The following is an 18,326-nucleotide window of genomic DNA, read 5'->3' as shown; positions in this document are numbered from 1 at the left end:
TTACAAATGAGTTATAAAGTTTACCCTTGCATTTATTCATTTAGCCGAAACTTTCACCCAAAGCGACTTACACATGTCAATGAAATTAAAGGGCAAGGCCACATTGGTGGACGCCGGGGCTTGAACCCCCAACTTTATGGGTTACTGCATGTTAACCCGGCTCTCTATCCACTACACTACCTCTGCCCAGTGATATTACAACAGTCAATTCAAAAATATAATATAGATATGCGTGTTTACTATGAACAAACCATTTTTAACTCTTGCATAGTTGTAGGGGTTTCTGTCTGGGCCAAGGTAGTGTAGTGGATAAGGAGCTGGACTAGCATGCAGTAGCCTGAAAAGTTGGGGGTTTGATTCCTGGCTTTCACTGTTATGTCAATGGCCTTCAATTTAATTGACATGTGTACATCACTTGTCTGCTAAATGAATGAATGTGAATGCAATCTTTACAACTCATTTGAAAATGTGTTGCAAGGCATAGAAAGTCCTCACTTTAGATAAGCTCACAAAATATCATTAACTAACCACTTGTAACTCCTGAGTTAATCATGAATTATAGTATTAGGAAGTGGTTTATAAAATATGTATCCTCACCCTAACTAATCATTAGTGCATGTGTATGTAACAAGTGTTAAATAATGGAAATATTACTTCATCAACAACATATTATTGCATAATTTATTAAGTATTAACAATAATTCATGAACATATTTTAGATATAGGCTTATTTACTATGAACAAACCATTTATAACTGTGTGTACAAATACTTTATTTATGAGAATTAACATAGGAACAATGCTTTACAAATGATGAACAAAGCATTTTGTAATAGTTTGCAACTGGTTTATAATAAGAAAATGATTTCATTTATAAGTGGTTGTTTCATTACTTATTAAGTATAAATCATGTACTTACAAAACATATTTTTTGGATAGGCTTATTTACTATGAACAAACCATTTATAAATGTGTGAACAAATGCTTTACTGATGATAATTTATGTATGAACAGGAAATTACTAATGATGAACAAACCATTAGCTAATAAGTAACAAAGGCTTAATAAATGATGAATATATGAATAAAGTGTTACCTAAACATTTAATCTCTACATAAACTTTAGGTCATCCTTAATATTTCTCTAATTTACAGAAAGTCTCTATCTCTTATCGCTTTTAAGATATAGCCTTTTGAAATGAAGATGTCAAAATCGAACGTTTAGAAAAAAAACCCTCTGGCGCCTAAAGGGTTAAGGTAATCATGCTGGTTGCTAGGTTGACATTCTAGATGTGGTTGTTAAGTTGTTGCTAGCGTAAATGGTGGTTGCCAGGGTACATATGGTGGTTGCTATGCAAAATAACATGGTTGCTAGGGTAATCATGTCAGTTGCTATGGTGGTTGCTAGGTTGACATTCTAGAGGTGGTTGTTAAGCAGTAGCGGCTCCTGGGTTGACAAATAGGCGGGGCAGAGTCTGTTGATCAAGTTTAGAAAAATAAATTGGCATAGTTCCAGGTCACCGGCAGCTGGACGCACAAGGGCGGTCCACGGAGATTTTGTTCATTTTTACGACTCTTTCTTTCTATGGCTAGGCTATGAGCGAAATCTGGGGAATGGAATTCCATAATGTTACCACTTGCGGACAAAATACCGTTTTGTTCATGCATTATTAACCTATGTTAGCCTACTTAATGTTATTTTATTCATAAGAAGTGAAGTTTAAAATGTTGAGATTCCAGACAAATAAAAGCTACAATGTAGGTACCGGTAATCAGCTCATTAGCTCAGATCAGTGGAGAACTACTTTGGGGAAAAACGCAAGAGGGAAACAAATAACCGAGAATTCGTTGCGAAATCAAAATTCCACTAGAGCTCCAAGTGTAGGCTTCACGCCACCTTACACCACTCAGCTCTCATAGTCAAGTTTAAGTTGTTTATTGTCATGTAGGCCTAGCCTACTCATAAAAGAAATTATAAGTAATGAAATTATTGTGTTCAAGAGCCAGCTCAACTTTAAAGAGTAAATTAAAAGTAGGCTATTCGTTAAAAAGGTAAATATTCTGTGTGTATGAATGAGTGCTTGCGTGTCCACCGTGGTTTGTATAGAAATTAATATTAAGTGACACATACACGAAAAAAGGGAAGTTTTTTTCAAGAGCTCCTTGGGGAATGGTTTGGAAAATTTGAGGAAGCTTGAACTATCAAATAGGATGGCGGCAGACAAATGGCCAGTGAATGAAAATCTGTCGGTGGCGGTAACTATTGTCACACACTTATAGGCAATTTGCGCAAAGTTACAAGCGGTCCTGCGCTTATCCTGGACACCGGTATGTTTTGCACAAAGGCACGGGACATCACGTAGCCTATCGTTCTCATGTTGGCCACAAACTTGTCTGTAACCTTGTTTTCTGCAGCTGTGCATAGAGCACATCTACACGGGGCATGATCTTAGAACAGGTCTAAGGAATAAAAACTTGGGATCTTAGAGCATTCGAGAAAACCCTTTAGCCTCTCTAACTGAGATTGTATTAAAATCTCTAGATGTTTCAATTATTTCGAAACACTCCAAAATAAGCTTTTAAATCTTTTCGGAGATCTTGTGAAAAAAGCGGAGAAACTATAAAAATCCGAGAAGAAGACACGCACTGAGGATGCTGCTGACGCAGCCTTTTCCATCACCAGGTTCAATTGATGTGCATAGCAATTAGGGTAGGCTACACGTCTTGCACTTTCTTACGCACTCCACCAGATGCTCCTCTCATGGCACTAGCCCCATCAAATGTCTGTGCAATCAGCCTTAGGCTACTTTATCTGTGTCACTCTCAGGTGAACAAACTCGTACACGATTTCGCACTTACACTGTAGCCCTCATCGAGTTGTGCTGAAAATATTAGCTTTCCCCAGCATGGCTAATTTGCACAACTCAGATGCTAGCGTCATGTTTTTTGCCTTCTCTGAAAAATGTTTCATGTCACACACACCTACACTAGCCTACTCCAAACATCCCCTTGTCCCCCAGAAGATCGGAAAAGCAGGCATGGAAAACAGAACATTTTATTGCGTTCAGGACAACCAGAGCTTCTTATCAGACATATGGCCTACCACGAACGAGAAAATGTCAGATTAAATGACCGACTCTTGTCCTTTGTTTGTTGGTATACGATGTTAATGTCGGGCTGATCAGGTCCTAGGTCTTTGATAGCTAAGTTAACTACAAACTCAAGTCTTTCGAATAAGTTCTTTAAGAGAAACTCCACACTATTGCACACACGCTGTTCACTCGCCATTTTTCAACTGTCTGCCTGACCTCACAAACTTCGTGCGGACTAATACAGTAGGCATAGGCTACTACCTACAGTAGCCAGTAAGTTCTGACGTCGTATAGGGTGGGCAGTGGCATGATCTGCCCACCCGACCTTCTACTAACCGCGCTCTAGCTGCAGTTCCATTATCGGTCGACAGATTTACATAGACAAACAGCAGGCGCTGTTCAATTTCTTCAGGGCAGTGACGTCACTGCCCTACCAGAAATGAAATGTAACGTTACAGTAGGCCTACAACAACTACGGATATGATCAACGAGGTCTTTGCGATCTTTGCGAAATTTCTTTGCAAATCATACAAAAATGTAACATGATTGAGTACTTTGCCACTGATTACAATAATAAACAAACAACATTTTATTTAAAAAAAATATTTTGTGGATCTACTTTTCTAGTGGATGAATCTTTAGTAGGGCTCTGCCCCTCCTGCCCAAGTGAACGAGCCGCGTCTGTTGTTAAGTTGTTTCTAGGGTAATTAGCATGGTTGCTAGGGTGTTGCTAATATTATCAGGATGGTTGCTAGAGTGTTGCTCGGGTACATATGGTGGTTGCTATGCAAAATAATGTGGTTGCTAGGTTGACATTCTTGAGGTGGTTGTTAGATTGTTGCTAGGGCAATTAGCATGCAGGATCTTTTTTTGTATGCCCTGTATAAACATGGATTAGTTTTAAAAAAATAAAGATGGGACAGCGCTCTGCTATGTCCCATCTTTTTTTTTACACGACCTTAACAACTGGTGCTGGCTAGATCAAAAAGATTAGTTTGAGATGGATTGGTTTCAATTAGAATTTAGCCAGGATAACCAAAACGTTTTATTTAAATCTGCTATCAAGGTTTTGTGAAATAGTCCTCTGGGTATAAATCTAGTTTACTTGTAAAACAAACAAAACAAAACTTACCAAGGGCAGTCAGCCAGCGAGCCAGGGCCCCATAGATCTCATCCATGATTATTATGATGATGAGGTTGATGACAGCAGCCGTTGACTTAACAGTCGCACGAACATTTGAGCGGATGGTAGATGTGGAACTCATGTGCAAGGCTGTTTTAATGGAGATCCGGTACAGGACAACCCCAAAAACGATGGCAAATGTCACAGTAATCTATGCAATAAACGACAGTTAGGAATGTACTATACATAACCATACATAAAATATTGATTTGAAATTAGTGCTATATAGTTTAAGTGATGTTATTGTTTAAAATAACAAATTAAACTCAACAGGGGTTATTAAAGGTTATAATTAGTTTTATTAGCTATTTACTAGTAAATGTAAAAAAAACAAGCCTCCAAAAGCTCTACCATAAAGCCCATCATGATGAGGATGGTCATGTATGCTGGCATTCTGTCTTTGCAGGTTAGTTTAACCTTCTGAAATAGAAAAAGCAATATTAACATTTATTAGAAAGCATATTTAAATCAACAGAAAATAGGCCTAGAGAAACATAGGAACAGAAAAAATGGGATTCTGAATAAACACCTGGTTTACTCTCAATAAACCTGCCAGCAATCATAATCTCTGCAGTGTGCATTTGCTGTAGCATCTTAAACCTGTCTGACTATATCCTCTATTTCCACTCCACAGTTAGAACAATTTCATAAATCAAACAAATATTTCATCAACCAACCTAACATATTTCAGTAGTGGCAGAAGTAGGGCCTGAATCGTTAGCCTTTGGTGATGAGATGAACAACTTATCACAGAGTTTAGGTGTGTGAGTGGGAGGATAAATCATTTTCAATTGTTTTTTTGTTTTTTTTGACTAAGGGTCTACATTGATTAAATTTGACAGTTTTGATCAGGGGTGGGCCAACATTTTGGATCATGGGTCACATTGGGTCTTGAAAATTAGCTGGCAGCCACTATTGGGCGTTCCCAATAAAACAGAGTAGCATAACCCAGATATAACATACACTAAATACTCAGATTACACTGTGATCATGGAGACCACTCACTCACAGGAACAGCTAGAGGCTGTGACAGGAAGACAGTTTAAGGTAGCCTAAAAACACACCCTTCATAAAATAACATTTTTATAACCTTTCGAAACACTTACAACATGACCTTCTCAAAGTAAATGGTAACACTAAAACAAGTGGCTACATTAAGATTTTTGGAGGAAAAGTTCAGGCAGGCTGCCAAGAGACCTTGGCGACATTGGTCCATTAAACCACAAAATGATCCAAAACAGCCAAACAAGGCAAGAAATGGTTAAGCATGTATTCTTTCAGACTACTACAACAACAAAGTCCGATTTACACATTTAAGTGTTTATTTCATTACATTTTGTCTACTCACGGCTGTATATTTATAGCCTATAATGTTCGATCAACTTCTGAAAACGACAAGGACAAAAAAAGTCTAATGCTTAATGCATATCCTAATGTTTTTGTTTTTAAATAGGCCGCCAACTCCAAAACAAATTGAATCGGACCAATCGGGTGCAATCTCCGTGAGGAATCTGGTCAGCAACAACTGTTTAGGTGGCTGTTTCTTCTCCTAAATCTCTTGGTTGAAATAGAAAATTTCTGATCTAGAATTATGGAGCCTGACAGCAGTAGAACTAGCTTCGGACTTGTAACCGGAGGGTTGCCGGTTCGAACCCCGACCAGTAGGCATGGCTGAAGTGCCCTTGAGCAAGGCACCTAACCCCTCACTGCTCCCCAAGCGCGCTGTTGTTGCAGGCAGCTCACTGCGCCGGGATTAGTGTGTGCTTCACCTCACTGTGTGTTCACTTTGTGCTGAGTGTGTTTCACTAATTCACGGATTGGGATAAATGCAGAGACCAAATTTCCCTCACGGGATCAAAAGAGTATATATACTTATACTTACTTATACTTATATTTCATAAAAGACGCTATATCTCAATTTCTTAAAACTAGCCACTGTTTAGCTTGGGATTTCTCACGAACAGAGGCATGTAGAAATGAACGGTTTGTACCCACTGAGAGCTTAAAGTCTCACCTTCAAACGAGCCATAGTATGTGTCCATAGCTATAACATAGAATACGCTTTGGCTCTACAAAAATCGTCAACAATGATCTAGATTGCTGGCGCTCTGGGCCAAAGCTTCTGAAAACAGTGCGGCATTCAAAGTGTTAATGGAAAAATAAAGCTTTTTGAATTGAAAAGGACTCAAAGAGTGTAAAACAGTGTTCTAGGTTCTTCACTGCTCACCTGGCCAGTGGTATCTAACTTTGGAGGGAAAAAATAATTTAACCATTTCTGGGTGTCTCTGTCTCTTCTGTAAGATACACATTTCCAGGACAAGAAACTTACCTTTGAACTGTGAGATTCTTTTCGAAGAGTTTTCTGCATAACTCGGAACTCGTAGTCAGGTCTTAGATGGTCCTAACAAAAAGTGAAAAAAACACTGGTCTTTACATTTAGAGGCAAAGTTCAGGTATTTAGCGGACACCTTTATCCAAAGTAACTTATTAAGATGTGCAGCATTTGAGAATCAAATCCAATTTCAATTTAATTTCAAAGTGGCAACTCAAAATACTGCAACACCACACCCCACAACATATTTATTCATTCACTTTTTCAAATTTCCCTCACGGGATCAAAAGAGTATATATACTTTAGTAAAAAAATAGTGCAGTCTCCATCCTGTCCTTTCTTTGCAGTTGAACTGGTGATGAAGTATTTGTCATGATGAGGTGGCACGGTCATAAGAGAAAAATGTTGGACTTGATCCTTTCAACTTAAAACTGGTCAAGATGGGACAAAATGGGTGACCTGTGAAAACTTTATTTATGTTTTTTAACAAACTTTTTTATCAAACTCCCATGGCAGAACAAGAAAATTAATGTGAGCGCAACCATACTTGGGATGTCTGCCTGTTTCAGGATGTTCTTGTTTAGGATATGGTCTTGCCATGTGATGCCCAGAATCCTTCTGAGATTTCTGTTTTCTGGTGATTCTGTGCACTTGGTGGGTGTTAAGTGTCCATGCTGTGCTGCCATAGAGCAGAGTGCTTAGCACCCTTAGCACTTGCATCTTGGTAGTGCTTGTAGTTTTGTAACAGAAAGAGGTAGCTCAATCCAGTAACCCTGGGAAAGAAAATCCAGTAACCCTAGGAAAGAAAAACAAAATAAAAAAATAAAGAAAAACAAGCCATAGTGGCAGCTGTCCAAGGAAAGATTGTTGGAGATGGTAAGAGGGTAAGTGAAGGCCTCCCCGATGCTTGGGGTGTTTCTTATGTCCTGGCCCAGTATCTCTATCTTTTTCAGGCTGATGGTCAAGCCAAATTCTCTGCATGCGTGCGCAAAGCAGTTGATCAATTGCTGTAGTGCATCCTAGGAGTGTGCTGAGCTACATCATCTGCAAAAAGCATCTCCCCTTATCCGAACCTTCCACACTTTTGTCTTTGCTTGGAGGCGGTTAAGGATAAAAAGGCTGCCATTGCTTCTGATGTGACTGAATACTGTAGAATTCTGGGGTATTCTCATAGTATTCTGATGTGTTCATATCGTACTCCTGTGTGTAGTATACAACGCAGAGAGGTCCATGCCATTGTATATAACACTAAGGGAGGCTTAGGCCTATGTCATAAGCACCTTTGCCATGTTGGTTGGCGACATCTTCGAGGCCTCAGTCATAACATGAGCCAAAAGAGATATTGTCTTGTTGTTCTGGTCCAGGGTCAGTATTTTTCCATCTGGTCACAGCCGTTTTTTTGCAATGGTTGGTACCTGCCACGTTGGCATGATTTAGGTTCATATGTTTTAGTATAACAGGCTTTGTCTCAGGTTTTGACTTTGAGACGGATTGAGGAAGAAAATCGAGGAGCATCTTCTGTCAGGACACTCAGCAGCCTGATTCTAACAACAACCATGACTGTTAGACTCTGTGCAGTTTTACTGTTCAAGACTTACTGTAGCCTGTGTTCTGTTATTCATTGTCTTACCATCTACAATATATCATCTAATCACCGATCCTGATCCAACCGTCGAGTCTTCTTGAGACCATCTTCAATACAGACATTAGAACTAAAACACAACGCAACATTTTCCTGGAGAAACTAAAGAATCCAACATTTGGTGCTGTGAACCGGATGCAAGTGGAGAAAAAGGACGAGAACATCCAGACAACAACGGGATCAGAGAGACGCTGTGGTCAGCTTTGAACATCACATCTATAAGAGTCCATTTTGGCACCCTGACTGACTTATATACATTATACATAATTCAGTGTTTTGTTTGTTTGTTTGTCATCGTTGTTTTGTTTTGTATAAACCTACTCTAAAAAATTGAATAAAAGAAAAGCATTTTGAATTCAGCGCAGCATTTGACCCATTCTTCAGACTGACCAACCATCTGCTCGAGTTCACTCCTCACTCCAGTACAGTACAATACAATGATTCAAATTTAGTCAAAAGATGTGCACAGGTTACTTTGGCTACTTGATGTGTGCATGCGTAAACACAGGTCAGTTCAAGTCACGACTGGAGAAGAGTGAACTTGAGCAAGAGAAAAGGTCATTCTTAATGATTCAGTGACAAGAATAAAAGCTAAAATTAAAATAGTTGACAACATTTTTAATGACAACACAACGGTCGTCTTTTTGTTGTTGAGTTTGAAAGAATTCCCATGTTTGAAATTTCCCATGAAGATTGCATTGCTGTTGATGTTGACTACTGGCACGTGGCACACTATTGAATGTGTTGTACTGTGAGGGCCTGTATGGGTCCTGATTACAAATGTGAAGCATGTTGCTGCTATGTGGTTGTATCTTGTGCCCTGTTGTGGTATATTGATTAATCTATGTTGTTGCTTGGCTGCAGACAGCCCATGTTGTGCAGTGGACAACAAGTTATAATAAATTATCAGTTATTAATAAGTAATAACTTATAATATCAATAAGTTGTCCATCAGTCACTGGTTATAGTCATCAACCAATAGCACAAGGCATTTCACTGCATTTAAATGATAAACTGTTACATTTTTTACTTACTGTGTCATTAAGCCCTTCCTCTTCCAAGCCTGTGAGGTCCCAGATATAGTTGAGTCTCATCTGTCGTCTCTTCCAGTGCTCCATGAACATAGTGGCTGGGGAGTTAAATGGTGGGGAGCCTTTATACAGATCACTCTGTTTTTCTTTAAGTTGCATACCTATGGAACTCTTTTTGTCTTTTTAACATATCAACAGCAATAAACAATCCAACCATTCAAACATCTACAATTGCACTAATTTACAAACCTGCATGCTTACATTACCTGTAGTGACCATTCATAGCATTGGTCAATTGCCTAAGGCACCACTGTGTAAGAATATGACTCAGATGTGCCCTGTAACACCCTCTCCAAAATTAGTTTATCCTGCTTGGAGTGTTCAGATATGTATCCCATAGGGTCACCAAAACCACTGCACTCTGAGGTTCGCTCTCGCAAAATTGGTGTGTATGTGTATGCACACTCAAAGCACTTCATAGTTTTGCCCACTTAAGTCAACTCAAGTGAAGTTAATTTATAAAGCACGTTTCAAACACAGGGGGGTCATTCAATGTGCTTTACGTAAGGAAAAGCGATTAAGTAATTTTCCACAAATAATAGCAATGCAATTGACATGCCTTATGAATTAAGTAATAATAAGAAAAAAACAGGGAAAGGAAAAAATGGTTTCCCACTAACCAATGTACGTCCTCTTCTAATAGAAAAAGAGGACCCAATAATTCCATTCAGACCTTTCCCTCCCTCCCACTCCGTGTTAGGGAGAACAGCTTAATAAACCTTTAAGTACAGTAACAGAAATAGGACAGAACAAGGGTAAAAAATGCAGACAGGCTTACCCCACAGTGCCATGAAGACAGCAAAAAAGACTGTGGCCGGATTGTCAAATAGGTGGCTTGCTCGGGCTGTGCCACAGGCGGTCACAAGCTTCCAGTAGCTACAGGCATGGTCACATAGGGGGCACATAGTGATGTTGTTGCGTGGGTCACAGATCTCCATACTGTGCAAAAGGTTGATCAGAAAGAAGTTATTGAATTTGTGTCATGCTAATTCTAAATGCTGAGCATAAAGTAAACATATTCTTGCTCTATTTGAAATCTTTTTTTGACAGAAACCTTTTGAGTTGAACAATACTATTCCACAGTGGAAGTCACTACTAAGTCAAATGGATGATGCGAGCAGTATTTGCAGTGGAAGTCACTACTGTCACTAATTGCCCCTAATCTGGCAATTGCCCAACTTTATGGAAACGAGACCATGTGATGTTTGATGTGTGACATTTTCTTGAGTGGTGGAGTAACAAAAAAAGACTAGCAGAGCTACATGTACACGTGACATTGACACATTTAAAAGGATGATCAACAGTATCTACATCAACACAGAATATTGTTGCTGTTAAAAGAAATTCTGGGGCAAACAGACCATTGCATATCGGTGACATCAGACATGATATACTGTGAAATGTGTCTATCCTGTTTTGATAGTGTTTGTTGTTTGGCAACTAATAGCCCTGATTGTGTAACTGGTAACACACCCAGATAATGCAATAGACGCTCAACTTACTCCTGCATGAATACACTCATTTGGACTCTCAAATCAGCCTATGCACTGTGTGCGTGCCACTACAGCCTATGTACTCTATGCACTGCATGCGTGGCACTACAGCCTATGTACTCTATGCACTGCGTGCGTGCCACTACAGCCTATGTACTCTATGCACTGCATGCGTGCCACTACAGCCTATGTACTCTATGCACTGCATGTGTGGCACTACAGCCTATGTACTCTATGTACTGCATGCGTGGCACTACAGCCTATGTACTCTATGCACTGCGTGCGTGGCACTACAGCCTATGTACTCTATGCACTGCGTGCGTGGCACTACAGCCTATGTACTCTATGCACTGCGTGCGTGGCACTACAGCCTATGTACTCTATGCACTGCATGTGTGGCACTACAGCCTATGTACTCTATGTACTGCATGCGTGGCACTACAGCCTATGTACTCTATGCACTGCGTGCGTGGCACTACAGCCTATGTACTCTATGCACTGCGTGCGTGGCACTACAGCCTATGTACTCTATGCACTGCGTGCGTGGCACTACAGCCTATGTACTCTATGCACTGCGTGCGTGCCACTACAGCCTATGTACTCTATGCACTGCGTGCGTGGCACTACAGCCTATGTACTCTATGCACTGCGTGCGTGGCACTACAGCCTATGTACTCTATGCACTGCGTGCGTGCCACTACAGCTGGCATCCCCGCTGCGCGTCAGGTCTGTTTTACAACCTCGAACGTACATTAATTTCCGTTAACCGAACACCGTGTCGTCCATTATCCTTTACTTATCATCCAGAAAGAAGAAAAACTCTTTTCTGATTGGCTGGTGAGGTGGCTATTAATTCTGCTATTAGATCTGGTAAAAAAAGTTTAATCACCGTTCCATATCAATGCTTATGAATGGAAACTTTAACAACCATAGTAGGACATCGGTTGAGCCTGGAAGCAGGCTTCGCAACAATGGAATCAACTGTAAACAAGCTAACTGTCCATGCTATCACTGTTATAGGGCCAAAGGAGGTTGTACAACAAACTGAACAAGTTGCCTTCTTTTTAAACTATTGCCTTAATCGGCAACCGGGTGAAAGCGGGATAACGGCCTTCAAGGTATCCTGTTATACGGAATTAATGGACTTGGGCTGCGTGTCGGGGAGTTCTTTGCCTCTCGCCCTCGTCCATTAATTCCATATAACGGGACACCTCGGCGGCCGTTATCCCTTACTTATCACACTGCACAATGCCACTGATGTCAGAGGTGTGAGGGAGTGTGCAGGTGCCATGCTGACATTATGCTGCACTATAGTGGACATGAGATACACAGAAAGTATTTTTTGTAGTGAATTCATTAATATCTAACACTTCATAATCTGAGATTACCTGTGAAATTTGACAATAGAAGTTGATGATGCCCAAGGGGCTAACAGACCTGGGAATGTTATCGTCTACAGTTGCACAGCCGTAGAGGAACACAATAACACCCACAATGGCTGCTGGGATCAGCATTTGAGTATACACACCCAGCCAAGCAAAGTAAAGGGCCACCTTCTCCCCATAGTATTTTCTGTTGTGAATGAGACAGACAGCATGTAATGGGCAACTTTCCACTCCACAAAATAACCAAGCAAAAATTATATTCCCTAATGTAATCAGAACCATTCCCTACTAGACTGATGTTACATTACTTACACTATGTGTTCATACTGGCCTATTTCATGATTAAATACTTTCTATTGTGAAAATAATCTATATTACATTGTCAAAAAAATATGTTAAATAATGTTCAAAGGGTACAGAGGTCTAATGAGCTGATGACTGATTCACCATAATACCTGATGAGTCCAATTGGCTGGTATTTGTAGAAAATGCTATAGCTCGCCCACTCCTCATAGAGGATCTGTGGAAAACAATGAGTTAAAATATAACAAATCCTCTTTTAATCTAACTGGAACACACCTCCTGGAAGAGGACATTAGTGTTTTCACATCTTCCTAACCATTATCCAAATTGCAAAGACTCTTTGTTCTTCTATAAATTATTCTTAATGGGATTTGACCATGCCAGTTTACAGTGGTTTAGTTGTGCTGTGAAAGTGGTGCTATAGTGCTAGTGCTGGTCCCCCAATCATTCAGCGCCAAGCTTTACATATCAATGCCTCACATTCAGATTATACAGGTCTTTCAGTCCCATTATATTTCACCATGTCTGCTCGTGGACCACACTCTGAGAAACTCGGTCATGCGTTTGACTGAGTTCCCACATAGAACTTTCAAAACTTGTCCCGCACCTCACCTTTGCATATCCAGACCTCTAATAATGGGCACCTTATCGACACATTTGGATTTACATAAATGTTTATATTCATAAATATTTCTATTATTGACATTGACTCTTAATGGCAGTTAATGGGACATTGAATCTTTGTAGGGTTGATCTTTATGCAGATGAAGCAGTGCAGAGACAATAAATTCAGCCACTGCAAGAGTGCAGCTTTCTTTCAAAATATTTCAGAGGCCCTTGATAGCAGGTGGTGCTAAACTGTGATTCACAGAGGCAAAGAAGATAATGTTTAAAAATCATTTTGATACCTAGCTAAAGGGTTTATTGCAAATCTGGGCCTTCTTTTTTTCTCTTTTTTTTTCTCTTTTTTTTTCTTTTTTTCTTTTCATGTCGGAGTCTATTTCAGACATGTTCAAATGTATTTTTCACAACAAAGTCCTAAAGAATCTATCAGGAGAGAATACCATTGGTACTTTGTAACATCCATGATATCTCTCCTCTTTGATATAATTTTGAAATGTGTTTTAACCCCCCCCCCCCCCCCCCCCTTTGCAGAGTTGGCTTTAAGCTACTGGGGCCGTATTCACAAAGAATTTTAAGGCTAAAAGTAGCTCCTAGCTGGCGAATTTAGGAGCAACTCCTAAAAATAATGGGCGTGTCACTCCTAACTTTGGGACTCCTAATTTCTTTCACTAAAAGTAAAGCATTTTAGACCTAAAAGTAGCACCTAAGTCTGGGACAGCTTAAAAGAAGTCGAGAGGACTCCTAACTACATAACTAAGACCTATTTACACAGGGATGGATTACTGCACGTGCCTACCGGGCCCATCAAACAAATTAAAACATTTCTGGGGGAGGACCCCCAAACCCCCCCTCCCACATATACGACAATAAGTGGGGGGCCCTTAATACATCTGGGCCCAGGGGCCCGAAAGTTCATAATCCGCCCATGTATTTACAAACTGCTTTTTGTGGCATTTCACGTCGCGATGTTTTGAAATGCGTATGCGGCTACAGGAGCTTCCAATCCGAGGGAACAATTTTGCATTGTAGGCATAAAAGGGATGCAATAACGCCACCAACAAAACCAAAACTACTCATTGTCAACATGTAAATTAAATGTAATGTTTCATTGTGAATCAAATTAAAATGTTCTCCTCCTTACAAATGTAGGCATATGGTGACCGATTAATTTAATAATGTTGCAAAGATACTGCATCAATTCGTATGTTTCATTAGGCTACTAGGCTATTTGTTTTGCCTTATTCTTTATTCATTTAGGCTAGGCCTTTTTATTAAAATTGATTGCACCTACAGTATGAGTCTATCAGTAACAAAGTTTGATCTGCGCAAAACAACAGTAGCAATTAACATAAAACATAGCAACCAACAACATTTTCTTTAAATGAAGTAGGTCTATCTAATGTCATGTGGGAATTGCAAAAAAACGAGTGAAAACAATTCTTAATTTGACCACGCAAGTGTGTGTGTCGTTTATTAAATCGATAGGACAACTCTGAATCAAAAATGGCACTGTCCATCAACAAAAACGGCATGGAGTTCAAATGTAATTTAAAGTCCCAGACATTTAATGGGGCGGTGATCACTCAAGACATAGGCCTACACCACAAACAAGAATGATGAATGTGAAATGCTTGGAATAGCCTACATAACACTGCATTTTGAAGACAACTGTGTGTATAACCACAAAGAAATCTAGTTAATGGTGAATTTTGTACAGTTAAAGCATTTTGGTCAGTCGACTGTTAAAGTGTTCTCATTGTTGTGGTTTAAAAACATTTTCAGCCAGTTGGAAATTGGACTAATTTTAACATGATTTTTAGAACAAACTCTGTCTAGCCTTCCTCATTCCACAGTCAATATTCAGTATTTGGCCTATAATTTAGCCTACAATATTTGGCATTTTTTAATATGTGAAAATGAGCCAAAATCTTAATTCCCTATTGACAACAGACCTTTGTATCGAATCTCTGCAAATTGTTATGTATTGAAAAAGAATCTGACTGTTGGCTTAAAGAATCAATATTGTATTGAATTGTGACGAAACTGGTGATTTGCACCTCTACAAACAACTAAAGTAAAAACAACATTATAACGGTGTTTGAAAGTATTAATTTCTAAAGAAATGTTGCTAATTTTATGCTGTTCAACTTAAAGTATTTAAATAAATAAAGGCAGCGAGCTGAAAAGGTTCTCATGATGCCCTTTTGCCACCCCTTGTTCAACTTAAGCCTTGTTTGTTTGTGACCCATTGATTGCACATTATTAACAATTGTATGCATAATACTTGTTATAAGCAGCCTTCATTGCTTTGGAAATGGAAGCATGTAATGACATGATGCTAGCTTAACATTTCTGTTTTTCTGTCATTCTTTTTAAAAGATAATAAGAGCCTAATAGCCACCTGGCTATGTGATTGGAATGCACTTCACATATCATGTGTTTTATATAAATGCAGGGAAACAAATTATTAAAAAGACTCGCCAAGTCCATTCTGCAAAGGCAAAGTAGTACACCACTCACTCTTTATATTTCTGTAGCCAGCATGTTCCCAATCACAGTGAGTGCAGCCTGTGTTAATGAGCCCTCTCAATAACCTGAGATTATAAATGGTCAGTAGTGGTAACTGGATAACTTTGTAATTGGGGGCAGCCGTGGCCTACTAGTTAGCGCTTCGAACTTGTAACCGGAGGGTTGCCGGGTCGAACCCCGACAAGTAGGCACGGCTGAAGTACCCTTGAGCAAGGCACCTCACTGCTCCCCGAGTAAGGTTGCCAACCGTCCCGAATTGTGCGGGACATCCCGTATTTTGGGTGATTTTGATTTGTCCCGTCAGGGACAGCACCATTCCCGATTTTCAATCACATCTCATCGGCCTTGTTAACTTGTCAATAGTAAGCTACTGTAAACGCACCTGGAACAAAGTGTCCAGTGCCGCCGCTACCACGCGCATCTCGCACTGTGCGCACGGCACCGAGGGACAGAAGGGGCACCACAATTTAGCCAGAGAAGCTTTACTGCAAACTGCTTTTCACTCTTCTTAGAGAACGATTACAATGTCAAAATGCAGCAACAGCATCTTACATAAGGATGATACTTTTTGGGTCCTCTCAGTCTCTCTATTATGCAGCAGATCTAACTTGAACATTATGCTACTCGTTTTAATTGGGAACGAGAGGAAGAGAGGGTGGAAGTTTCCAGCTGGCTTGTGATCGTTGGTAATTGATTTCACCTTTTTAATATAAGAAACTTTTAAAAGGAAATCATTAGAACAACAAAAACAACGCGAGGATATTGCGGAATTATCCGGTTGATAATATGAAGAGTGGTCAATATGAAGAGGTCAATTGCCTTTGTGTAATGGAATTGGTGAGTCTTGAAGTCTTCAATAATCCTTTTCCCTTAAACTAAGCATTTACATGAAGCACATGATAGGCTATGCCAATTGAAACACTTTCCACTCAGATAGCTAGGTGGCTATCAGGTTCATAATTCACTTTTAATTGCAAACAGAAAATATCTAGCTAGCATCATTACATGCTTCTATTTCCACAGGAATTAAGGTTGTTTACACCAACTTAATATACTTATCATTGTGCTATAGGCCTAAATGTGGCACAAACAATGTTAGAGTTTGTGGAATGACCATAGGCTATATTTGAATGGAGATAGCAAAATTGTATGAATACCGTGTAGACAGTGCTCTTAAAGTGACAGTACACCATTCGTAATTTTTTTTTTGGGGGGAGGGGGGTTTCCCGCATTTGAAGTGAAGTGTCCCTCATTTGGGGTTGAGGAAGTTGGCAACCCTATCCCCGAGCGCCGCTGTTGTTGCAGGCAGCTCACTGCGCCGGGATTAGTGTGTGCTTCACCTCACTGTGTGTTCACTGTGTGCTGAGTGTGTTTCACTAATTCACGGATTGGGATAAATGCAGAGACTAAATTTCCCTCACGGGATCAAAAGAGTATATATACTTATACGATACTATATCTCCTGTAGCCTCGTCTTTATTGCCTTCATGATTTTTGTTTTTAAAGTTATGTTACTTAAGTTACAAAAGTTACAAATGTAACTTTGTTACAAAACTTATGTTACAAAAGGAGATATCAATAATGACAAGCCAGCTGGTGCCTGCCACTCTTTCTGTATCTCACTCGTGCATAAACAAGCTGCATTCTCAATTACAAGTAAGTACAGTAAGTAATGTTCAAGTTAGATCTGCTGCATGGTGGAGATTGAGAGGACCCAAAAAGTATCATCCTGGCATTTAACATGGTGTTGGTACATTTTGACATTGTAAACGTTCTCAGAGAAGAGTGAAAAGCAGTTTGCAGTAAAGATAATCCTATTTATTGTCTAAATTGTGTCCCTATGTCCCTTAGTGCACTACGCATAGTGTATGATGCACATGGTAGGAGTGGTGGCACGGATTTTAATGTAAGCTACCTCTCGCGACCCACCTACAATTCCTTGGTGGCCCACATTCTGGAAAACAGAGTTACAGAAAACACTGAAGTTGTGCACATCTGCATCAGTAACCTTATCTATTAGAACTGAAATGAATTGCAGTCGTTATTAGTAAGTTTAAGTCAGACTCTCACCTTGCGGTCATTGGGTTCTGCATGGATGCCATCAATGTCTCCCTGTAAGATCACACAACAGAGTTTGCCCATTCTATAAACCATTTGTAAAGAATTATGCAGCACTCTAAAACTCAAAGGAGAACTCATAAGAACAACATGGTTACCACTACATTGTACACTGCAATTACTGTATACAATATCCTAATTATCAATGAGTAACAGCAAATTGATGTGGTGTTCATGTATCCACACAAAATGATTTTTAAGCATGGAAAAATGAAGCCTCTGTTTCAATCTGCATACTTCTGTCAGTACTTCTGTGCACTGTGTGCTTATTTGCGCAGGGTAGTTATTTTCAACAGGGTAGTGTCTTCCCAAATCGAACACCAACCCGAAAATGAAACGTGGCAATTTCTAGGCTGTTATGACATGGAACTATACTCTCATTCTGGCGTAATAATCTGCTGCAGCTCAACTCTATTTTCATTGTGCTGCTGCGTCCATGGTACGTTCCCAACGCTCCTTGATTATTACGCCGGAATGAGAGTATAGTCTTGTAACACTTTCTAACTTAAGAGACAAATTTTAAATAGGAAATTAA

At 39.7% G+C, this 18,326-nt stretch overlaps 1 protein-coding gene across 3 annotated transcripts in view; it reads right to left on the bottom strand.

Annotated features, from left to right (window-relative positions):
• The window catches only part of LOC121681348 (anoctamin-1-like), a 134,311-nt gene that overhangs the window by 63,762 nt on the left and 52,223 nt on the right, over positions 1-18,326 (bottom strand). For all 3 annotated transcript variants that reach the window (XM_042061050.1, XM_042061049.1, XM_042061048.1), the window contains 8 exons: positions 17,744-17,785; positions 12,673-12,737; positions 12,270-12,404; positions 10,118-10,278; positions 9,283-9,377; positions 6,604-6,675; positions 4,626-4,694; positions 4,224-4,425 (listed from right to left, as the gene is read on the bottom strand). In XM_042061050.1, coding sequence (XP_041916984.1) covers positions 4,224-4,425; positions 4,626-4,694; positions 6,604-6,675; positions 9,283-9,377; positions 10,118-10,278; positions 12,270-12,404; positions 12,673-12,737; positions 17,744-17,785 — 841 coding nt within the window. The remainder of the gene's footprint in view (positions 1-4,223; positions 4,426-4,625; positions 4,695-6,603; positions 6,676-9,282; positions 9,378-10,117; positions 10,279-12,269; positions 12,405-12,672; positions 12,738-17,743; positions 17,786-18,326) is intronic.

The sequence above is a fragment of the Alosa sapidissima genome, chromosome 14 (assembly GCF_018492685.1).
Source record: "Alosa sapidissima isolate fAloSap1 chromosome 14, fAloSap1.pri, whole genome shotgun sequence".
Taxonomy (NCBI): Eukaryota; Metazoa; Chordata; class Actinopteri; order Clupeiformes; family Clupeidae; genus Alosa; species Alosa sapidissima.
Note: the sequence above shows the minus strand (reverse complement) of the source record. Positions and strands in the feature narration are given on the sequence as shown.